Genomic DNA, 25594 nt, shown 5'->3' with positions numbered 1-25594 from the left:
GATGTCAAAATATGAGAAAATGAAGTTCATTGGAAGATTAAGTGAAAGAAGATTATGTTGAAAGGGAAAAAGAAGACTAAAATGAAAAAGGAAAGAAAATATAAAAAATGGGAGGATACTAGTAAAAATAGTCTAAGAAAAAAGTCATTTCCCCCTCCTTTTTTTGATCCTCCCTATCTTTCTCTTGATCTATTTTTTTCAACCTTATCCTCTTACTTCCCACTTACTTATATGTCTGTCTTTATAGAACATTTTCATGTCTTTTTTAACACAATAACCTCAATAAACAACAAATTTTCTTTTATGTTTTTTAATGAACAAAGGTTACATTAGAAAAAGGTTGGAGACAAATTTATATGGTAGTTAAATATATTAAAAAAAATTAGTTGAAGTGTTAGTATTTTTAGAAAATAATTTAATCATTTTATTTTTTTAATTAATTATTGGTATTATCTTTCATAAAAATTAATTGGTATTATTCTTATTTGAAATTTGAAATAAAATAATTTTATTTTTCATATAGAAAAAGTTAAAAAAATTAAACTTCTCAATATAATTTTTTTAATTTAGATGGAATATTCTATTTTTAGCCAAAAATGACTATAATTGCATAAAAATATAAAATATAGTGATAAATTTGTATTAAAAAATAGTGATAAATATAAAGCCCTAATATAGTATAGTGGAAAATTTAATTCTTTTTTCCTTTTTAATAAAAATTGAAAAACAAAAAGAAGAGAGATAAATATTTAGTGATAAAAAAACGTAAATTTTTTTAAGACAAAATCATGGAGCTCTACAAATATGAAAAAAAATTAAGTTTGAAGGAGTGGCAACTTCTAGCATGGTCATGGTAACAAGTTCAACTTTTTTGGCTCTAACTCCAACTCCAATCATAAAATTTAGGTTTTTTTATTATAAAATTTAGGTTTCTGAATTAAAAAATTTAACCTAAACTCCAATCATAAAATTTAGGTCTTTCGATTATAAAAGAGTGAAAGTCATGCCAACTCCAAGTGAAAATGGAAAACATGACAATGGGGGTATTACTCATCCTAAGCAAGAGCTTAAACTACAAAAAATAAACCCGTGATGTTGAAAATATTGCAAATGACAACTTAAACAAAAGTTAAAGCAAAAAATAATTATGTCATAACTTGACCTTTCACATTTGAGGTTATGTAGATAGCTTGATCAAGTTGTCAAGTTCAATCAATTAAAACAAATGCTTCTTTAAAGTAAATTTTGGTTCAATTTTCCAACCTCAAGTTTGATAAAATTGAACAAAAGTGCAAACAAATTTTGGTGCCAAGAAGCAAATTAAATTTTAAAACTTGCCTATTATAAGAATCAAAATTTTCATCCATATTAATTAATCGATTAATTAATTCCTAAAAGAAATTAAATATGGTAAAAATGATAAGTAAGTCAATAAACAACTTTTATAGTTGATCGACAAGTCCACATCAACTTAACAAAGGATTATTTTAGACCAACTTAGAATAAAATTTGCAATTGAACTTAATTTTTGGGCTTGAAACAGACCCATAAAATGCGACCATCGATTGGCTCACAAGATAGCCAACCAATGGAAAAAGAATCCAATTTGCATTAAGAATGAATTTAAACGAATTAATGGCTTTATTAATAAAAAAATAGGGATCAAGCCGATCAATAGTTTCTCTGTTGATTAATTGGCAGTGTGAGGATAAGTTAAGAGATAATTCTCTAAATTATGTCCTTTATAAATTCCAAAGATAATTAATCTTTTTGAATTATTAGGTCTAAAGGATTCTGTTCGATATTTAGATTTATCCCTTGGTCATTCAATCATTTCTCAACCTCTCTCTATAAATAAGCTTCTTTTGGTCATTTTGAACAATCAACCAACAGCTTTCACTCTTGACCTTTCAAGTCCTTTTAAGAAGTCTCCCTATTTCTCTCACCCCACATCATTGCAATACCTACCTCAGCCAACCTAAACCCTTGAGACATTCTCTAGCCTTAGCTTGAGCTATCACTTAGTCCTAAACCTCCATCCAACTTTTCAACTCAAAGCTTGCATTAAAACTAAACACAACCACTAAATGATCGTCACCCATTTTGATCAATCAACCCCAGTCTACCAAAGTACTACATTTATTCCAATCACCCATGATTCCCTCTTAATTAGCTTAACTAGCTTAACCTCCATCGATAACTTATATCCATTGCTTAATTCTCTGTTTCATTCTAAAACTTACTTATGTACTCATTAAAAGTCTTGAAAATCCTGTCATCATTGCTGATCAATCTATACATGTCATAGCCAATTAGTATTGCTTACTAGACTAATCTATCACCTTATTATCTCACTCCTGATCACCAAACAAAACCTCCTAAATTTTAATACTTGTCACGACCTATCCACCATTAACCCAATCATCCATTAACAATCATTACTCACAAATTCACCATAATTACCCAATTAATTTGCCATAACCTACCTATGTTAGTTGATTGATACATCATTCAACCGTTCATCCTATAATATAAGCCCTTCATCAATGATCACTTACTTGTTCAATTTCTCGATATCATTCACTTGCTTACTTGATACACCTTGCCCATTATGATCAATTAACATATTATCCCACTATTCGACTCATGACTTCTATTGTTTGTTACTATTCGTTAGTCCTTCTTGTTATTTAAACATTGCTAGCCTAGTCATCTTACTACTTTTCAATGATCAATTTAATCCATTATCTCATATCTTAATCTGGACGATTTGTTTAGGCATAATTCTTTAAATAACTCTAAGACATCTTAGGCCTCTCATTAACAAATGAACACGTGACATTCATAATGTAAAATCATTCATCATTTAGTTTTAGGAATGTATGATGTATACCACTTAGTTATTTTTAAGATTTTGCTAATTATTAAAGGTAGTGGATATTTTATGATGTAAATCCACGTTTAGCATGCCATGCATAGTCTTATCATATAGATTAGGTATTAAAACGGGTTCTACTAAATATGCCTTAGAAGTATTGTATAATATGTTATTTAAATATGCCATTTAAATTAGGTCGCATTTTATGCATTTTTGGTTACCATTTTTAGATTTTATGTTAATAGCATGAACAACTTTACTTTTTATGGACTTGATTAATACTATGATGTTTTGCATCATTCAATGGTTGGTAGACTAACCAAGGTTGCATGTCCATATGTATATTTTTAGATACATGCATGACAACATGGGACATGTAAATTGCTTATAAATTGCATGACATTAAGAATAAAATGGAGAAATATGCTCTTTAACTTGTAAGCTAAGTTAGGCATGGTGTGAAATGGAAAAGTAGAGGCTGTGTTTATCCTAGATGGGATTTGGAGCTTTTATTCCTCTAATATTTTATTTACTATCTCTAAAACAAGTTCTTGATAAAAACAAAACTATCAATTCTCGAGATACAAATAAATTGTGTGGCAACTCCTAATCAAACCAAGAATTTCAACATTGAGAAAATGCTAAAGGATTTAACACATAATTTGGGAAAAAGAAAATATGAAGATAATTTGGAAAAACAATTTCAATAAGACAATTAAATAAGAAAAAAACTAAAGAATTAAAATCTCCAAAGCTCCTGTATGTTCTAGAAGGAAAATTTAAAGAATAAAGTCTTTACAGTTCTAACAAACAAATTTAAGAAAACTATTAGGAAAAGGAAAAAAAATCTAAGAACTAAAGTTTTTAAAGCTTTCACAACTTTAAAAAGTAAGATTTGAAGAACAAAGTCTTTAGAATTTCAATAAATCATACCAAAGAAAGAAGATTTAAAAATAAAAGTTCGAAAATTCATAAATCTTTAAATTTGATATTAAATTCCATGAATCCCTAAATTATGATCAAATTCCAAGAATCGCTAAATTTGGGATCAATTTTGAAAAATCTTTGATTTTGGGATCAAATTATAAAATTCCCAGAATCCTTAAATTTTTTGTCCAAACTTATTAAATTCAAGATTAAGGCTTTGCTTGGAGAAAGGGATGGAAATGGGTAAGTATTGAAAACTTGTTAATCTAATGGTTAAGCTATAAAATAAGAAAATGGTTATTAATTTTAACTATTGGATTAATAAGTTTTCTATTCTTACCACTTTTTATCCTTCCTTTAAAGCAATGCCTAAGTTATCAAAACCCTTTAAATGAATTTTTGCTGAAGAAAAAAATTAGATGATTTTCTTTTATTTAAGAATTTTTAGAGATTGTATTGTACATTCTTGATAAATTGAAATTGTTATTTAACTCCAAATTTGCATTGTCATTTTTTTTTTAAATAAGAAATTTGTATGTATAGCTAGAAATGGAGTGATAACATGATGGAAAGGGAGAAGGAGAAAGTCAGCTACCATATTGAGTCACGACAATCAACTTTCTTTCTTTTTTTTCTTTGTTGTTTTTGCTTTTTTATTTTTTTAACTTTTTTATTTTTTATATTTTTCTATTAAAATTTTGAAGAAATTAAATTATGCTTTAATAAACATCTCGCCATAGTGGGTTAACATGCCTAAATGGCTTAAAGCCTTTTTTTATTCTTGCAAAAATAGGCCCAATTCAACTAAACTTAAACAAAAATTGGATTAAGTGAGCCTAAATTAAATTAATCAAAATAAGTCCAATCAAAATGTCTAAATATGTTCAAATTAAAATAATCCAACTCAAAATTAAAAATTGAGATCCCAATTAATGTCATCAAATTATTGCAAATAAAATATAGTGTTTGAAAAAGATTTTCCATCATCTTCCCAAATTGAATTGTTTATAGATTGTCTAATTAGATGATTAAAAAAATATTTTTTGATTAGAGAAATTATGAGGTTATTGAGTTAAGTCAAAGCAATCATACCAAATTTAAGCTAATTTTTTATTATAAAACCTAAAAGTTTAAACTTTTATTCATTGAAACAATTTTACAATATGAACAAATCTCAGTAGCTAATATCAACAAGAAAATAACTTCTTATTGTCTCACTATACTGCATAAATACAAAGTACCCTTGAAGAGGGTTAAAAAGTATTGTTGTTAATTTCATTTTCATATTGATTGTATAGATTGATATATTTTAGTTATGTCAAAATACGGTACACTTAAGAGTGGTTTTAATACTGGACTTGGTATCGACTAATACTAGTTGTTGTCGTTAGCTTCACTTAATTTCAGAGAATTTCGATGGAATGGCTTGTTTCCATCGATATGTAAATGTGAAAAATCTTTTGTAATTTTTAACTTGTCTTTTTTTTTTTACTATTTTTAGCCTAATAAAAATAAAACTAAAATAAACCTAAAAGGTTAGGTTTCTCTATTTTTTACTGCAATTTATTTTCTTTTACACTTATTTTTTTCAAACCAAAATTTATAAGTAGTTCGATCTCTTTTAAAAAAGCAATTATGCTCTCTCTCTAAATTTTAAGAATCCTAAAACTAAAATGAATTTCTTTTTTCATCTTCTTATTATTTTCTTAATATATTTTTACATGAAAAAGAAAATTGTTTATTTAAATATTTATTATCAAATTAAGGGTTCAAAAATATTGTCATAAATTAATGATATTATTTGTTATACTTTTAAAGTTATTTATTTGGTTTTTGAATATCTTGTATATTTATTTGGTTTTTGTAGTAGTATTATGTACAAATTCATGTATATATATGTATTAAATCAAAAAATTCAAAATAATATGTCAAAACAATTGTTACCCGACATATATCATTAAAAAAAATAAAAACAAAAACATTATGCAATACGATATTAACAGATTTGTTGAGAAATTCACCTTTGTCTAAAATTAAGACGAAAGAAAATGAAGATCCATTAACTCATTCACTAGGGCACATCTCTTTTTTAGATTGTTTTGCCAGCCAACTTGTAGTATTGTTAGCTCTACATTTAATTGAAGACACAAAAGCAATATACATTAAAATTATGATATGGGAAGCAAAATTGTAGAACTGATATAATAAAGAGATTAATTTTAGACTTTGATCCAAATTTCAACTATCTTTTCAGATCTAATGAGTATCATTTCGATTGATCAATCCAATTTTGATAGTACTATCTTAATCAATGCCTTTGTCAGTAGACACAAGTTAACATTTTCCATAAATTGAACTTTGATGACATAAAACCAAAATTATTAATATCGTACCATACAATGTTTCGATTTTTTTAAAAAAAAAGGTATATATCGATATTAGTTATTTTAGCATATTATTTTTATTTTTTGATTTAATGCAAATATATTTATAAATATACATGAATTTGTACATAATAGTACTACTAATAATATGCAAAATAAATATACAATATTTTCAAAAACTAAATAAGTAAGTTTAAAAGTATAATAAATAATATCATCAATTTATCATGATATTTTTAAATATTTAATCTGATCATATGATATTTAAATAAGTAATTTTTTTCTTGTAAAAATATATTGAGATAAAAACAAAGAGATGAAAAAAAATATATAATTTTAGCTTTAGAATTCTTAAACTTTAGAGAGAGAGCACAATTGCTTTCTTAAAAATGAATTTTGCTTTCAAAAAACAAAGTGTAAAAGAAAATGAGTTGTAGTAAAAAATAGAGAAATCTAACTTTCTAGGGTTATTTTAATTTTATTTTTATTATGTTAGAAATAGTCAAACAACAAAAGACAAATTAAAAATTACAAAACATATTTTACATTTACGTATTAGCCAAAACAAGTTATTTTATCAAAATTAATTGAAATCAGTTGAAATTAAAGAAAATAATTGATATTATCCGGTATTAAGTTCGATATAAAAAATCACCTTTAAATATATTATACTTAAACATAACTAAAACATAACCAATATAATGATACGGAAACAAAATTAACAATAAGATACCAAACTTAAAATATTATAAATAATTTAGACCATAATCATCATATTTACCACGACCATAAGTTTTACCATTAGCCTAACCCATCATGAAGCCTTCGATCAAGTTTGGCCTAAATTTGCCTTAAAGTAGCTTTAGATAAAACTATCTAAAAAGCCTTATTGCCTATTTAAACAGGCACATAACCATCATCTCTCACTTTTACATTATAGCCCCATTTTGAGTTGGTTTCCTCCACTTAAGAAAAAAAAAATCATAGTCTGTTGTTTTCTTACCTTTTTGCAATGGTACCAAACACTTTTTTTCCTTTTTTGGGGCATGTATAATCCTTTAAACTTTCACATCTTATTTTAATCCTTATACTCTTTTTTTTCTATTCATATCTTTTATTTCTTACTTAAATCAAGCATTTTCTGACAAATAAGAAAAAAATGCAATCATTTTTGTTGTCATTGCTTTTTCAATTTCTTCACCTGTGTTCAACTTTTTTATTTAATTATTGGATTCTCAATTCAATTTTTTCTGATCTAAATTGTCTCCTTAGTTCATAATCCCTTTTTGGGTATTTCAGATTATTCTTTTTACTATTGATTTTACCTTAATTTACCTTGCAATTTAATTTTATGCTGGTTTTGGGTAAGTTTTGTCTTAAAGCTAATTTGCTAGTAACTTATGTTATTTTTTAAGTATATTTTGATGTTATTAGTTCTAGCTGCTTGGTATTGTAAAGACTCCACATTGTTGAATTTATATTTGATGCAAGTTTTCTAAATGATCAACACCTATTTTGATCAATCGACCCTAGTCTACCAAGGTACTCCATCTATTGCAAGCACTCAAGACTCCCTTTTAATTAGCTTAACTAACTTAACCTCTCTCGATAACATCTATCTATTGCCTAAATCTTCATTTCATTCCAAAGCTTACTTAAGTACTCATTAAAAGCCTTTAAAATCCAATCATCATCATTAATCAATTAGCACATGTCTTAGTCGATCAGTATTACTCATTGAACCAATTTATCACCTCACAATCTCATTTTTGATCATTCAACCAAACCTCTTAAATTTTTCCTTCAAATTTTGATACTTGTCACCACCTATCCACCATTAACCCAATCATTCATAGACAATCATTGCTCACCAATTCACCATAATCACCTAATTAATTTGCCATAACATACATATACTAGTTGATCAATGCACCATTAAACCATTCATCCTACAACTAAAGCCCATCATCACTGTTCACTTGTTCAATTTCCCAATATCATTCGCTTGCTTACTTGAAACGCTTTACCTATTATGATCGATTAACATATTATCCAACTGTTCAGCTTATAACCTCCATTGTTTGTTACTATTTGTTAGTCCCTTTGGTCATTCAACGTTGCTAACTTAGTCATCATATTACTTCTCAATGATCAATTTAATCCATCATTTTGGATCTTAATCTAGGCAATTTGCTTAGGTATAATTCTTCAAAAAATTTTAAGGCATCTTAGGCTTCTTATTAATTAATGAGCATGTGACATTAATAATTTATAATCATCCATCATCTAGTTTCAAGAATGTATGATGTATACCACTTAGTTAGTTTTAGGATTTTACTTATTATTAAAGGTAGTGGATATTTTATGATGTAAATCCACATTTAGCATGCCATGCATATTCTTATCATATATATTATATATAAAATGGGTTATACTAAATATGCCTTAGAAGTATTGTATAATCTATCATTTAAATATGCCATTTAAAATAGGTTGCATTTTATGCATTTTTGGTTACCTTATTTTGCTTTTATATTAATAGGAAGAACAACTTTACTTTTTATGGACTGGATTGATAATACGATGTTTTACATCATTCAATGGTTGGTAGACTAACCAAGGTTGCATGTCTAAAGGTATATCGTTAGATGCATGTGTGATAGTGCAGGACATGTAAATTACTCATAAATTGTATGACATTAATAATAAAATGGATAAATATGCTCTTTAGTTTGTAAGCTAAGTTGGGCATTGTGTAAAGTGGAAAAGTAGAGGCTATGTTTATCCCATAAGGGATTTGGAGCTTTTATTCCTCTAATATTTCATTTACTATCTCTAAGACATGTTCTTGATGAAAACAAAACTATCGATTCTCAGGATACAAGTAAGTTGTTGGGCAACTCCTAATCAAACCATGGACTTCAACATTGAGATGATTGCTAAAGGATTTAACACATACCTTGGGAAAAAGGAAAAATGAAGAAAAATTTAAGAAGATAATTAAAGAAGAAAATCTAAAGAATTAAAATCTCCAAAGCTTCTGTAAGTCCTAGAAAGAAAATTTGAAGAATAAAGTCGTTAGAGTTCTAACAAACAAATTTAAGAAAACTAGTAGGAAAAGAAAAAGATTTGAAGAGTCAAAGTTTTTAAAGCTTCCATAAGTTTTTAAAGCTTCCCCAAGTTTAACAAGTAAGATTTGAAGAACAAAGTTTTTAGAATTTCAATAAATCAAATCAAAGATGGAAAATCTAAAAATAAAAGTTTAAAAATTCAAGAATCCTTAAATTTGATATTAAAGTCCTTGAATCCCTAAATTATGATAAAACTCCAAGAATCTCTAATTTTGAGATCAATTTTCAAGAATATTTGATTTTGGGATCAAATTATAAACTTCCCAAAATCCCTAAATTTTTGTCCAAACTTATTAAATTCAAGATTAAGGCTTTGTTGGGTAGAAGGGATGGAAATATGTAAGGATGAAAAATTTATTAATCTAATGGTTAAGCTATAAAATAAGAAAGTAGTAATGAATTTTAACCATTTAATTAATAAGTTTTCATTCTTACCACTTTCTATCCTACCTATAAAGCAAAGCCTAAGTTATCAAAACCCTTTAAATGAAGGGTACTATACATTCTTGATAAATTGAAATTGTTATTTAACTCCAAATTTGCATTGTCTTTTTTTTTTTTAAAACAAGAAATTTGTGTGTATAACTAGAAATGGAGTGACAACATGGGGGGAAGGGAGAAATAGAAAAAGAAAAAGAAAGTTGGCTGCCAGTTGAGTCACGACAATCAATTTTCTTTTTGCTTTTTTTTTTCTTGCTTTTTTGCTTTTTTGCTTTTTTAACTTTTTAACTTTTTATATTTTTTATTAAAATTTTGAAGAAATTAAATTATGCTTTAATAAACTTCTCACCATAGTGGGCTACCATGTCTAAATGGCTCGAAACCTTTTTTATTCATGCAAAATAGGCCCAATTCAACTAAACCCAAACAAAAATTGGATTAAGTGAGCCTAAATTAAACGAGTAAAAATAAGTCCAATCAAAATGTCTAAATAGATTAAAATTAAAATAGTCCAACTCAAAATTAAAAATTGAAATCCCAATTAATGTCATCAAATTATTGCCAACAAAATATGGTGTTTGACAAAGGTTTTCCATCATCTTCCTAATTTGAAATGTTTATAGATTGTCTAATTAGATGATTAAAAAAATATTTTCTAAGTAAAAGAATTATGAGGTTATTGAGTTAAGTCAAGGCAATCATACCAAATTTAACCTAATTTTTTATTATAAAACTTAAAAGTTTGAACTTCTATTTATTGAAACAATTTTACAATATGAACAAATCTTAATAACTAATATCAACAAGAGAATAACTTCTTATCGTCTCGTTATACTACATAAATACAAAATACCTTTGAAGAGGGAGAAGCAATTTTGTTAATTTCATTTTGATATCAATATACTGACTGAAATATTTTAGTTATGTCAAAATACGATATATTTAAAAATGATTTTTCATACTGGACTTGGTACCAACTAATACTGATTGTTTTGATTAGTTTTGTCTAGTTTTAGTGAATTTCGATGGAATAGCTTGTTTCGATTAATACATAAATGTGAAAGATGTTTTATAATTTTTAACTTGTCTTTTGTTATTTGACTATTTTTAACCTAATAAAAAAAACTAAAATAATCCTTGAAAGTTAGGTTTCTCTATTTTTTTACTGCAATTATTTTTTTTACACTTTATTTTTTCAAACCAAAATTTATAAATTTTTCAATCTCTTTTAAAAAAACAATTGTACTCCCTCTTTAAAGTTTAAGAATCCTAAAGCTAAAATTAATTTCTTTTTCATTTCTTTATTTTTATCTTAATATATTTTTGCACGGGAAAAGAAAAATATTTATTTAAATATCGTATGTTTAGATTAAGTATTCAAAAATACCATCATAAATTAATGATATTATTTGTTATACTTTTAAAGTTATTTATTTGGTTTTTGAATAGATTGTATATTTATTTGGTTTTTGTAGTAGTATTATGTACAAATTCATATATATATGTTTATTTATTTATAAATATATTTGCATTAAATAAAAAAATTCAGAATAATATGTTGAAACAACTAGTACCTCAATATATATCATTAAGAAAAAACAAAAACATGATATGATATAATATTAACAACTTTGTTAAGAAGTTCATCTCTTTCCAAAATTAAAACCAAAGAAAATGGAGATCTGTTGACTCCTCCATTAGGGCACATCTCTTTTTAGATTATTTTGCTAGCCAACTTGCAGTTTTGTTAGCTCTCGATTTTATTGAAGACACCAAAGTAATATACATTAAAATTATAGTATGGGAACCAAAATCATAGAACTAATATAATAGAGAGATCAATTTTAGACTTCGATCCAAAATTTAACTATCTTTTCAAATTAAATGAGTATCAATTCGATTAATCGATCCAATTATGAAATACTATTTTAATCAATGCCTTGTCACTAGACATGGGTTAACATTTTCCATAAAATTGAACTTTGATGTTATAAAACCAAAATTGTTAATATCGTACCATACAACGTTTTGATTTAAAAAAATATATATGTCAATACCATTTGTTTCATCATATTATTTTTGTTTTTTCGGTTTAATGCAAATATATTTATAAAATATACATGAATTTGTACATAATACTACTGCTAAAAACAAATAAATATACAATATTTTCAAAAACCAATTAAATAAGTTTAAAAGTATAATAAATAATATTATCAATTTATCATGATATTTTTAAATATTTAATTTAATTATATGATATTTAAATAAGTAATTTTTTTCATATAAAAATTATTAAGATAAAAATAAAGAGATGAAAAATAAATTAATTTTAACTTTAGGATTTTTAAACTTTAGAAAGAGAGTACAATTATTTTCTTGAATACGAATTTTGATTTGAAAAAACAAAGTGTAAAAGAAAACAAGTTGCAGTAAAAAATAGAGAAATCCAACTTTCAAGAATTATTTTAGTTTTATTTTTATTAAATTAAAAATAATTAAATAATAAAAGATAAGTAAAAAATTATAAAATATATTTTAGATTCATATATTAGCCAAAATGAATTATTTCATCAAAATTCATTGAAATCAATTGAAAATAATAAAAATAATTGATATTATTGATATAAAAAATCAACCTTAAATATATTATATTTTAGCACAACTAAAACATATTAACCGGTATGTTGATATAAAAATGAAATTAAAAATAATATATCAAACTCAACATATTATAAATAATTTAGAGCATAATCATCATATATACCAAGGTCATAAGTTCTACCACGAGCCCAACCCATCATGAAGCCTTCGAGCAAATTTGGCCTGAATTGCCCTTAAAGGTAAACCTTAGATGAAACTGTCAAAAGAGCCCCATTCCCTATTCACAGGCACACAGCCATCATCTCTCACCCTTGCATCATAAATCCCAGTGTTGTTTTCTACCCCTTTTGGAAGGACACAAAACACTTTTCTTTTTCTCGGGCACGGATAGCCCTTTAAACTTTCACATCTGATTTTAATTCTTATACTTTTTTTTTCTTCATTTTCTCTGTTTCTCGCTTAAATCAATTGTTTGCCGACAAATAAGAGAAAAGGTGATCGATTTTTTTTTTTCAATTTCTTCACCTTTATTCAATTTATTTTAATTATTGGATTCTCAATCTGATTTTTTCTGATCTGAATCGGCTCCATGGTATATAATCCCCTTCTGGGTATTTCAGATTTCTTTTTTTTTTTACTGCTGATTTTACCCTGATTTATCTTGCAAACTAATTTTATGCTGGTCTTGGGTAAGTTTTGTCTTAGCACTAATTTGCTAGTAACTTCTGTTATTTTCCAAGTATATTTTGATATTATTAGTTTTAGCTGCTTGGTATTGTAAAGACTCCACATTGTTGAATTTATATGTGATGCGGGTTTTCCATCATTTCTGCTAGAAACATTTTTTATTCAATTTTGGAACAAAATTCGTCGTCTTTGTTCATTTCTACATGTTAATTTTGGCGACAATGGCTCTTCCTATTATCTGTCTCAAATGGTCATCATATTTTTAATGTAATATGTTTAGCTTGAACTTCATCATATATGGATATTGTGGTGATCTGATTCCTTATATCATATAGATGCTTCAATCAATCATAAATGTGGCGTTTTATAACTGACTGAGCACTTGCATTTTCTCAACCTATAAGTTGACAAGTTGATTTTTTGGAATCTGCAACGTTCTCAGGCTTGCACATTGGTATTAAGAATGGTGACTGCTTAATTTCGGTCCCAATCCTAGCAAAACATACCTTATACTTTCTGAGTCCTTCATGCTTTTGTCCATGTTCCTCTTTTTCATGTTAATTTGGGATAAAGAAGTTGTACATAGGCTGAGCAAAATGTAAAGGAAAGTAAATTGCTATTGTAGATGGATGTAATGATAGTTTCTTCTCCTTTAATTGTCCATGTAATGATTGAACTTCCCAACTTTTACTCAATTTGCAATCATTGGCACTTGCAAAGCTTAGTGATCTAAAGTAGCAAAGATTGTACTTCAAAATGCTTTTTGTTGATAGTTGAGTGAGTGTTATAATACTGAAAACTTTTTTATCACAAATAAAATGTTCAAGAACAACAAAGTTGAAAGTCAGATTGTGTCAGCACATCGCGTGTAATAGCAGTAGAATTGCTTTAACACTATGTTTGGTAGGAAGGAAAATGGTGGGAAAGGAAAGATAAAAGGAAGGAGAGGAAGGAAAGTTATTTTTACTTCATTGTGTTAGGTATGAAGAATGGAAAATAGAGGGAAAGAAAGAGGTTTGGGGTAAAGTTGTAAATAAAATTGTTACTTAAGTTGAATGAGTGTTTTCCTCTCATTTGCAAGGATTGGATTTGGAGAAAAGGGAAAGGTGCAAATCCGCTCATTTTCCTTCCCTCTTCCTATTTCCCTCCTACCAAGGAAAGAATGGAAAGAAAGTAGTGTTTCCTTCCTACCAAACACAGTGTAAATGTTTTTAATTCATTCTTCCAATATGACTAATTCAGAAGCAATGTCCTTTTAGAGTATCTTCAGTTGTATCAAATTAATGAAATATTCCCTTTGTTTTCCAAATTGGATACAAAGTCATTTAGGTTAAATTCTTACTTGTAGCAAGAATGATGTGTTAATTTTCTTTCTTACTTATAGGATCTCCAATTATATCAAATTAACAAATTGTTTTAATCCTTAAAGGTAAGGGGAGTTTAGTAATCTGTATAATTTGTCTTTAAAGTGCAAGTTACCTTGAATTTTATTTTTTGGCTGAAATTTTGAGTTAGGGGGTGCCTCTAATTTGCCTTGGATTCCTTATGCTGACTAATGGGTAGACTTATCCAGGGTTACATTTGCGGGCTATATGATATCCATCACTGTAACATCTATAAAATATTTGTTTTTATTGTTCTGGATAGACAACTGAAGCCATCATGATAGCTGTTGCTGTACATGGCTCTATCCCTGAGCCAGGGAAGTTATCATTGTTGTTATAGCTTAGGAACTAAACCACAAATGGTGTGACATCTGCAATTAAGTATGTCCTATGGGTTGTGTTAATATTGGAATATTTTGAAAATGTTGGCTGGGAGATTGTAACCATTATGTTAAACAGAATAGCTGGAAAATAGAAACTGTGATGTTAGGCTGATGACATCTTAGTCAAAATAGACTTCTTATCTAGCTAGAACCTTATAATCATATTTCTCTATAGATGAAGCTTATATTGAACTTATTATGGTTAGTTAGGTAAATAATAGCTCATATGATCATTGTTCTCTATGGGGCAAAGTTCTATTGAATTTATTATGATTAACTGAATTGTCCTATGGATGCCGTTAAGAATCTGACCTAGATCTTTTCTCTTCTTTTTATTTATTTATTTATTTTTGTGCCTTACTGCCTTTCCCACTTTTCTTCCTTTAATCCAAACCTTCTGTTTACAGTAGGAATTCTTACCTTTATACTGTAATGCTTGACTGATAACCATTCTAGTATAGTGGTGGTATTTAAATTATTAAGAGAATCAGAGTTGTATGAACTTCTATATGAAAACTAAATGATATCTAGATTGGAAAAGTATAAAAGGCTTGTATTGCACATTTTATGAGGATAGCTGAACTGATTACTTTCAGGTAATAACGTGTAGCCTTCTCATATTTGTGATTTTTTTTTTACCTTAATTGTATCGTTTTGTTGTAATCTCACATTTATAATGGTGAGGTTTTTCTCTGTGATTCTTTCTCTTGTTCTTATGCTTAATTTTAGGAACTTACAACGTGTTATTGACTATTTTATGCAGGGTTTTATTCCTTGTGATTCATTACAGACATTACTATTTACCGTGTTGCCGTTTTTTTACCGTTCCAATAATATATGGGCTGAGGTGCACATTTCATGGGAGGTGAAGAGGATGATGAACCAGCCTCAAAACGCATGAAACTATCCTCTAAAGAATTGAGACATCTTTCAAACGGTTCAACTATTAAAGAGCCTGTAGCTGGGTCTTCAGGAGACTTGATGGCTCGGCCCCTGCAGTCTGAAGGGGGTGAAGAAGTTGTTGGCTCAAAAGGAGTTATAAAGAAGGTAGAATTTGTCCGAATAATAGCAAAAGCATTATACTCTCTTGGTTATATAAAGAGTGGTGCTCGTCTAGAGGAAGAGTCAGGGATACCATTACATTCTTCTGTGGTCAACATATTTATGCGGCAAATTCTTGAGGGAAATTGGGATGAAAGTGTTGTCACATTGCATAATATTGGTCTAACAGATGAAAGGACCATAAAATCAGCCTCTTTTCTGATATTGGAACAGAAGTTTTTTGAACTTTTAGATGAAGAAAATGTCATGGATGCTCTGAAGACATTGAGGACTGAGATTGCACCTCTTTGTATAAATAATAGCAGAGTTCGTGAGCTTTCTTCATTCATTGTGTCTCCCTCTCACTGTTTTTCTGTTCGGTCTTGTAAACAAGATACATTGAGGGCTCGATCTCGGACTAAATTATTGGAAGAATTACAGAAGCTACTTCCTCCAACAGTTATGATCCCCGAAAGAAGGTTGGAGCATTTAGTTGAACAGGCCCTTGTCTTGCAACGAGACTCTTGCATGTTTCACAACTCTTTGGATAAGGAAATGTCACTATATGCTGATCATCAGTGTGGGAGAGATCAAATTCCTTCTCAAACATTGCAGGTTAGATTCTATTCTGGTAATCAGATTTTTTTTGTTATTAAATCTTTGTTTCTTATCTTTCATTTTTTACTTTAAGGTGGAAAAATTCTCAGTTCTTTACGTTTTTTTATTGATACAAATTTTCAAGTGCTGCAATCATAACAAACGGTACACAGTGCATTCTTTGCCATTTTCTTGGGTTAGTTTTGTGGAAATTAGCTTGTGCCTTATCAGTATGGATATTCATTGCCATCTTGAAGCAGGTTCCTTGATTAACATAAATATATTTTTGATTCAGGTATGATAGAACTGATCTTAGGTACTTGGTTATAAGTTAGGTTTTTAAGTTTTGGTGTTTATACTTTCACTGGAGTTAGGGTTTGAATACTTCTTTTTAGAAGTAAATTGAGCTCTGTAATTGACTAGATAGTTAGCTGTTTAATTCTCATGCATGATTGGAAGAATCTTGCAAGGAAGGTTCCTAATCATGGTGCTTGAGAATTGTTTGGCAAAGCTGGAATTTAATGCGATCTCTTAATGAGAATGCAAATGGAAGGTCATTTTATAAGTTGGTGAATGTACAAAGCAATAACTTCTTTTTTTGGCAGCCAAAGGTTTGGTTCAAGAATAATAAACCAGGTAAGCAAGTGAAACTACTGATGATACGTTGTAATAGTTCATTAAACCTAGTTTCCTTAACTCAGCTTTGCCTTTGCTTGCCAAAAGGATGAAACTTCTGTAAAATTTTGATGCATAACATGGACATGCTTAAAATGTACATGTGGTGTTTGGGAGGTAGTCCTATCATATGCCACATGGTTGATTTGAACAATCAACAATTGGAAGTGTCTCCAAGAAAATTATACATCACATGTTAATAAGAAGAATTTTATGATTCATTGACATTTTATTGGGGAAGTGTAATCCTCTTTTGAAGTGCAAGGGAAAGAGATGGCATTTCCAAACATAAAAATATCTTCTTGGACTAATGGAAACTGCACTTGGCAGTTATGGAATTTTAAGTCTGCTAGTTTTATTCTATTCTGCTACTAAAGAGTATTTTTTGTTAATTTGTATTCTATAAAAAAGGCCTTGATTATTGTCCGTTGCATCTTATCTGCGTGGTTTTCTTTTTTCTTTTGTGTATGGCTTTTTGTGGTGGTTTGACCAGGGTCCTTAATTTCATCAATATATGTCCTTAATTTCATCAATATATTAAGTCCTTTATATTATTACCAACGATGTTTGGACCAATGGGTGTTGGTGCCAAAAAACTTTGTCTATCAGGATTTTTGTCACAACCTCTTCGGACAAGATCTTAGTATGTGCTTTAGCTTCATCTTCCAGACCAATTTGTCCCTCATTCATGGATTCAATTACTTAAACATGGATTGTGCTTTCATGTAAAGTGATTTAAGCTTGATGGAAAATATGGACATTCATTTTGTAGCAAGATCTTTCAGGGATGATCTAATGGATTGAGACAATGAGGTCTGATAACCTAACAACCACCCATGAAGTCTTCTAGTGAATCCTTAAGACAAATCTAACGGTGTTCTTAAACACCTGCAAGCATATACTTCCCAAACTCTATAGTGTTAATCAAATATCATAGCTTATGAGTTGGTCAATTAGATAATCTTTAAAGATCAGTTGCTCCTTGCCTTGAGCAGTGACATAGACAAAAAGTGACACAAAACTTTATGCCATGAAATACATGGGAATCTTGTAATTTGAGGAATCTTAGTTGTATTAGGATTAGCGAGGTTATGTCTATATAGACATCTTTTCACAACTTTTTCAAGAGCCATACTCTTGGACCAAAAACCTTTATAAATATCTTGTAGTTGGTTCATTGAATTTGTCTTATGTTACATGTAGTTGGGATGATGTGATGTTTCTTGATGCATTCCAACCCAACTACCTATCATGTTGGTCATATCAAGTACAATAGGGTGTCAAATGGGCAGGCACGAACTGGTATAAGTGACGCATAAATGGGTTGGGTTATAATTACCTATATGCCTGTTTGTGACCAGTTTAATTTGTATATCTCTATGCCCAAGCCACCCATCACCCATTTATAAGGACCAGCCGAATCTACTATCAGATTTTTATCTTTTTCTAATTTTTTTAATAAATTTATCTTTTAAACACCACAAAATTTATGACATATGTGAAAAACATTATGCTTAATTTGTAATTAAAAACGAACGAAATGGGCATTTGAAATTATAAATGATTAATAAATATTCTAAAATGTTATTGCATGTTTTTTTTATCCATTGAATGTATGGTTAGTTGTTATTAACATTATGGGCTGTGAAATTAAGATAAGTAAAGAAAGAGAGAAAAAAATTTTCAAATTAGCTGACCATTGGGCATTGTGTTTAAAACAATAGACGCTTATTGGGTACCCCAGGGCACCAGTTACTTTGTTTTAAATATGGATTAAATGGATGTACCTGATACCCATTTAATCAATGGGCAGCTGGATGGACAAATTTTAAGGCAATATGGGCAGCACAAATGGGTTTGGGCAAAATTTGACACTTTGTGCAAGATGATAAACTTGAGGAAATAATGATAAAAAAAACCCCAAGGTTGACATTCCTTTAAAATGCTCGTATCCACTTTCTTGCTTTTTTATTTGGTACATATTATTAACCTTTTTGGATTAGCATTCCTGTGGTGCTTGGAGACGACAATCCTAGGAGTTGAACTTCTTGTGCTGAGTTTCAAAACCACAAAATTGCTTGCAAAGGTGGATTTTTGAAAATTTTTGGTTTTAATGGAAGAGAATCGATTCCCCTTATCATTAATCTCTGAATAGGAGCATTGGTTACATATACGGGTTTAATGTTGAATATGAACCATGTAAGCCAATATTAAATAAAGGAACTATGTTTAACCACAAAGAGAAAAGATTATTGTACATTAAATTTAAAATTGTGGCAATTATTTCTCAATAAAGATAAAGTGACATTTATGATCAATGAATTTTCAGAAACTATAGAAGTAATTTCATTTTCTGATGGAGAGAGAGAATCATTATGTTACAACCATTAGTGAGATTTGTGACCACCATAAAATTTAAACATTAGAATGAAATAGATAATACATTTATCTTTATTTGCTCATCACTTGAGCAGCTAGTGGATAAGGTGTGGCGGCTTTAGGTTTAAACTGTGAAAGGTAAAAGGGAATTTTGTTTTTGAATTTCCCTTTTGTTCTTTTCTTTTGTTTCTACAGCATCTTCCCAAATTATAAATGAACTGAAGCTTCATTAATATAGGTTTATCCTTTCTTTTACTTTTAATTTTCTTTTTAAATATCTTTTAGTGGTTAGGCTTCTAGTAAACTGTAAAAGAGACCAACAATGTCTGACTTTTTAACTATTATTAATGCATATCATATCTACTTGGAGAACTGATTTAACAATATTCTACCACTGTCTAGGTTGGGTTTAGGAGTTTTTTAGTCACAAATTGGTGTGGAACATGTCAAATAGAGTTAAAGGAAAATTTTATGCTCCAAGTGATGTTGGATTTTCCCAATATTTTTGAAGTATTCTTGGCAAGAATTCATTTAGTTCTTAGGTTCATAATATTCTGGTTATTGGATTTGTTAATTCCTATTTTTTTGTTAAGGAAATTGTTTTTACATGTCATAAATCTTAGTTGTAGCTGTGCTTGAAAGGTTTCTAATGGATACTCTTCACAATAGTTTTTCTTGAAATTATCACTATATCATTATTTGTTTGCTTTCTTTTTCTTTTCGTAGATTTCAGATTAGTTCATAATGTATTTGGATGTATGAATTATACCAATTGCTTTGTAATGATATGTTAGGCATCTTAGGCTTCGGTTAGTAGAAGAGAAAAGCAGGTAGATGGAAAGATATGAAAAGAAAATTGGAAAGAAAATAATTGCTACTTAGATTTGGTAGGAGAAGAAAGTGAGAGGAAAGAAAATAAAAGCGATTGCCATTTTATCTATAATGACAAAAATCAGTCCTTCCAGTTTGGGGAAATTGTGGAAGAGAAAAAGGAGGAATGTAAATTAAGTTATAGTAACATTAACTAATGCATTTTTTAGTTGTCCTTTTATTTGCATTCAGAAATGCTATAATGGTAAAATGATGTTATTTTTAATTTTCTTTCCTACTACTTTCAATTCTATTGAGCAATGGATAATAATAATTTCCTTTCCTTTCACTTTCTGTTTTTCCTACCAAGAATATGAGTAGAGTGAACAACAAAAATGCTTCCATTCCTTAAACTTCTTTTCTCACAATTTTCCTTTCCTCCATTTTTGGATCTTTCTTGAGCCAAGTCACACTACTAGCAAATTGCCTCACTAAGGGGAAAGGAAAAACTAGGGCTGGCAATTTGTGTTAACGGGTTGTAATCGTGTCATGTCAAGATAAGAGTATAGTAGGTAAATGGGTCGACACGAACATTGCATGATTAATTAATTTTGTTAAAGTCTTTCACACGAACGTGACACGTTAATTATATTGATTACATAGCATAACATGGTTAACACTTTTAAATGTGATCAACCTATTTAGACATGATATGATTAACCCAGTTAGACATGATGAACATATTTAAACATGAATAATAATAGTATTATTTTATTTAATTTAAATAACAATAATTCCATAAATGAGCTTAACATGTTAGATATTTTGAGTAATGTGGAAATGTATTGATACAATTAATTGGACATGAAATGGGTCATATGCAGGTTAGGTGGGTCAGCTTGCATAACACAAATATTTTTGTGTCATAAGCTGGTTGAGATGATCATGACACACACAATTATACAACATCCAAACCCACTTTCCTATATGTCGTGTTCATATCATGTTAGCTGGTCATGTTCTTAAATTGCCAAGTCTAGGAAAAAGATAATATTGTTTGTTTACATATGCAGTCAAGTGAATTTGTTTTAGTGTCCTCTGATCGGAAATATTTGCTGATACTTGATTTAATTTTCTGCTTGTTTATTTCTTCTTTGAAAGTTTATCTACTTGTGGCTTGCATTTTACTTTTCTTGAATTATTATTGCAAATTATTTTTTTTAAACCCTTTTTTTGTTTCTCTTGCAATAGATACTACAGGCTCACACTGATGAAGTATGGTTCTTGCAATTTTCACATAATGGGAAATACTTAGCTTCATCATCAAATGATAAGTCAGCAATCATTTGGGAGGTATTGCTATTCAATTGGAACATTATAAACATATATGTGTTGCAATTGTTTATTTTTAATTCCTACCTATAGTAATAAATTGATTTAAATTTTCAACTCTGTTTTTCATAGTCCATTGTGGACATGAGTTTAGTAATTTTTATGTACTTTCGATTAAATCTAGTAACATAAATTGTGTTCTTAGATGCTTATTTCCAATGTTCAATTCAATCTTTTTCATTTTTTGTTAATACCTTATGGTTCTATTGTAGCTTATATTCTACCTCATCTTCAACAGAATTGCTGCCAACATAATGAAATAAGGAAAGAAAGAAATGATAAAAGAGATGTGGCTTCTTGGAGATTAAACTTAGATTATGCTTGGTAGTTATTTTTGCTACTTGATTTTGTTTTCAAACGAAAAAATGTAAAGTGTGGTAAAAAATTAAAGTAGATTAGTATTTTTGAAAAATTAAAAATGACTTTTGTGCATAACAAAATTCATGATTTTATTCTTTCGTATGGAGGAATTATGTCTAAATGTGTGGATTATTTTAGCCATTTGTTCAGTTAATCAAATATGATTTTGCTTTTTCCTTATTACTTATTGTTTTTTAAGCAAGTCTGTGGAGTTGAAAAGCAAATAACAAAGAACAAATAGAAAAAGCAATATAATTGGAGCCCTAGAAAAATGAGTATCCCTTGATGCAATAAAGAAAGAACTCTGATAATTAAAGCTTAGTAATTTTTTCCTTATAGGGCCTCGGTTGTACTAGCATTTGGATGTAACAAAATAGAAAATGTTGGAATATGATAAAAGAGGTACTTCCTCTGATGATTTAGGGAGGAATTATGGAGTTGATCATGATGGTGCCTGTTTGAATGAAATTAGATAGTGGCGGCTTAGGGTATGGTTGTTTTGTTCAACTACAAAATTGTCATTTTCTCATCCTGATATTGTGAATGTTTTGCATAGTAGTCAGTGTGGCAATTGTTGAAAGGAAAACAAGGTAAGAGTTAAGAATCAAGTAAACAAAAACGAAAAGCTTCAACAGTGGGATGCATCAAAGTTGGAAGAATGGAGAAAGGTCAAAAAAGATATACCTAAGATGGATTTTTTGTAGCAAAGCCCTCGGATAAATAGTTTTAATAGTCAAGTTGATTGAGATAAAATCAATTTGATTTTCAAAAATGCTAATCTCTTTCCTTAACTTCTGTTTGATCACCATTTCCAACAATATCATCATATGACATATAAATTTGATGCCTTTGTAATATTATGCCCTCTTTTTTCTTGTATGCAGGTAAGTTTTTTTCTTCTTAAAGAAGAAAGAAATATTGCTCTTTCTCTACTCATCTAGTATTGTCTTGGACTATTGAATAAAGTTTGTAAGCCAAGATATTTTTCTTCTCCTCCACATTTCCACGCTATAGTCTGGATACCATCTGCCCAAAATTCTTTTATACTATCTTTTTCGATGCCTTCCTTAGCTTTCTTTTTTAGCATATCAGTGGAGGGCATAGTTTTATTTTCATTTGAATTATTAATCTCTTAAGTTTTTTATTGGTATCCAAATTCAAGGGTTTTGGTGAAATTAGGGCTTTCTCTTGGCTGGAATCTAAATTTCAAACATATAGGGGTTGTATTAATGTGTGAAATGCTTAGATGACTGCTGAATGATTGAATCAGCCATATTTTTGCTTACTCAAAAGCCTAGCATTAGCCGATTTTCTCATTCTGATATTTAATTTATTGTAGGTTGATGCAAATGGAGTATCTTTTAAACGTAAACTCTCCGGTCACCAGAAACCTATCTCTTCTGTATCATGGAGTCCAGATGACCATGAGCTTCTCACATGTGGTGTAGAGGAGGTTGTAAGGCGCTGGGATGTCCCTTCTGGTGAATGCCTCCATGTTTATGAAAAAGCTGGTCTTGGCATGGTTTCATGTGGATGGTCTCCAGATGGCAAATGGATATTTTCTGGTGTGAATGATAAGAGTATCTGCATGTGGGAATTGGATGGAAAAGAGCTAGAGTGCTGGAAAGGGCCACGAACTCTAAAAATTTCTGATTTGGAAATAACAAATGATGGAAAGCAGATTATAAGTATATGTAGGGAAAGAGCTATATTATTACTTGACAGGGAAGCAAAAGTTGAGAGATTTATTGAAGAGGATCAAACAATAACTTCGTTCTCATTATCAAGAGACAATAGATTCTTGCTGGTAAATCTTTTAAACCAAGAAATCCATTTATGGAATATTGAAGGTGATGTGAAGCTTGTTTCTAAATATAGAGGCCATAAACGCACCCGCTTCATCATTAGGTCTTGTTTTGGAGGACTTGAGCAAGCTTTTATTGCCAGCGGTAGTGAGGATTCACTGGTATGACTTTAAATTTGTTCTATATCAATCTGTAGAAATAAGTTGGCCTATGAATAATATGGAAAGCATTATTCTCATAATATGGCTGCTATGAGTTGACTTATATTATATATGGGATTCATCTTTGCATAGATGTGTCATTTGAGTGACATTGTAGTATAAATAAGAGACTGATGTTTTGTGAAGACTACAAGATCTCAAGCAAGTATAGATATAGTTTTTGCTTCATCAGTGAAAGTCACATTGCTTTTCATGTAATCATCTTGTGCAATCATATGCTTGTATAGATGATACTGTCTTGTATATCAGAGCCATGGATTTTCTCTCATGTGTTTTCACAATACTTTCCCTGTCAAGTAGCTGATTAATGTATTTTTTCCTCATTCTTCACCTTAGCAATGTCTTTATCTCAGAAAATGCTCTAAGATATTTATTTGTAACTGATGGGCTCAACATATATCAGCCATGCACGTGTTAGCATAAACATTGGCTATCTGCATGGTGCACGAGTATATCTTGTCATTCTACAGTCCAATTTCTTTTCTTTTTCTAGAATTTCTACCCCCCAACCCCAAACATAGATTTAGTCATATGTACCAAGAAATTTTCACATCTGCTTACAGCAGTATACCCATCTGCAACCTCACAGATTTTTTCCAAATGGGAACTTTTCGCTGCCTGGATATGGTGCCTTAGCACTTTAGTCCAGACAAATGGATCTTGGTTTTTCCTAGATGTTTATGGCGTCATTAGTGGACTCTACTCTGTTTTTGTCACTGGTATAGTGCTGCAATACTAATTAAACAATGTGACATTATGCACACACATTTTGTAAATGTAAATTTATGAGGAATGTGGTTTATATCTGAAGTTCAAGTGAGTGAAATTTAATTTTCCTTTTGCTCTATGTTTAGGTCTATATATGGCATAGGGGCAGAGGGGAGCTTATAGAAGCATTACCAGGTCATTCTGGAGCTGTTAGTTGTGTGAGCTGGAATCCAGCAAACCCTCACATGTTGGCATCAGCTAGTGATGATCGTACAATTCGGATATGGGGCTTGAAAAATCTAAGCGCAAAGCGGAAAGACACCCACAGCAACGGCATCCATTATTGCAATGGAGCAACCTGAGAGATTGAATGCATGAAATCTTCAGTCATTGATATCTGATAAAATTGGTTTCATGTAAATACTTTACCTTGTTGAAAACTGACATTCATATCAAAAAAAGATTATCAACAATGCAGCAACTTTCTGATAATAAATTTGCTATTTCTCCTTTTTAACATTCAATTAATTTGTGAAAATTTAGAGCTTGCTTGCTCACAAGCACCTGTCTGCATATGTTTTCTGGTGTTGACTTGCATTCGTATGCATTTATATTATGGTTAATTGCACATTTGACATTTGAATTATGAAAAGGGATAACTTACGGAAGTTTATACCTTTTTTTTTTTAGCTTTAGATATTCATCCAACGGTTGAGATTAAATAGTTTCTTTAAGGTTTTTTAACTAAATGGTTGAGAGTTTAACAACTAATCTCAACCCATGATT

The 25594-nt window shown here is 29.5% G+C and overlaps 1 protein-coding gene across 3 annotated transcripts; it reads left to right on the top strand.

Moving 5' to 3' along the window:
* The first annotated feature begins 12534 nt into the window (after window positions 1–12534).
* LOC111291643 (WD repeat-containing protein 26 homolog) lies at window positions 12535–25332 on the top strand. 3 transcript variants are annotated; one of them, XM_022883461.2, is made up of 5 exons: window positions 12535–12604; window positions 15584–16476; window positions 21574–21675; window positions 23414–24040; window positions 24955–25332. In XM_022883461.2, the coding sequence occupies exons 2-5, from the start codon at window positions 15679–15681 to the stop codon at window positions 25168–25170; spliced, it is 1743 nt and encodes a 580-aa protein (XP_022739196.1). In that variant the 5' UTR covers window positions 12535–12604; window positions 15584–15678; the 3' UTR covers window positions 25171–25332. The 3 variants fall into 3 exon arrangements, with proteins under 3 accessions (XP_022739196.1, XP_022739195.1, XP_022739197.1); XM_022883460.2 differs by lacking the exon at window positions 12535–12604 and adding an exon at window positions 12630–12859; XM_022883462.2 differs by lacking the exon at window positions 12535–12604 and adding an exon at window positions 12649–13054.
* Window positions 25333–25594: the final 262 nt, after the last annotated feature.

Source organism: Durio zibethinus, chromosome 10, assembly GCF_047325235.1.
Source record: "Durio zibethinus cultivar Kanyao isolate XHJ-2024 chromosome 10, ASM4732523v1, whole genome shotgun sequence".
NCBI lineage: Eukaryota > Viridiplantae > Streptophyta > Magnoliopsida > Malvales > Malvaceae > Durio > Durio zibethinus.
The sequence above is the reverse complement of the archived record's forward strand: the minus strand, read 5'-3'. Positions and strand labels throughout refer to the sequence as shown.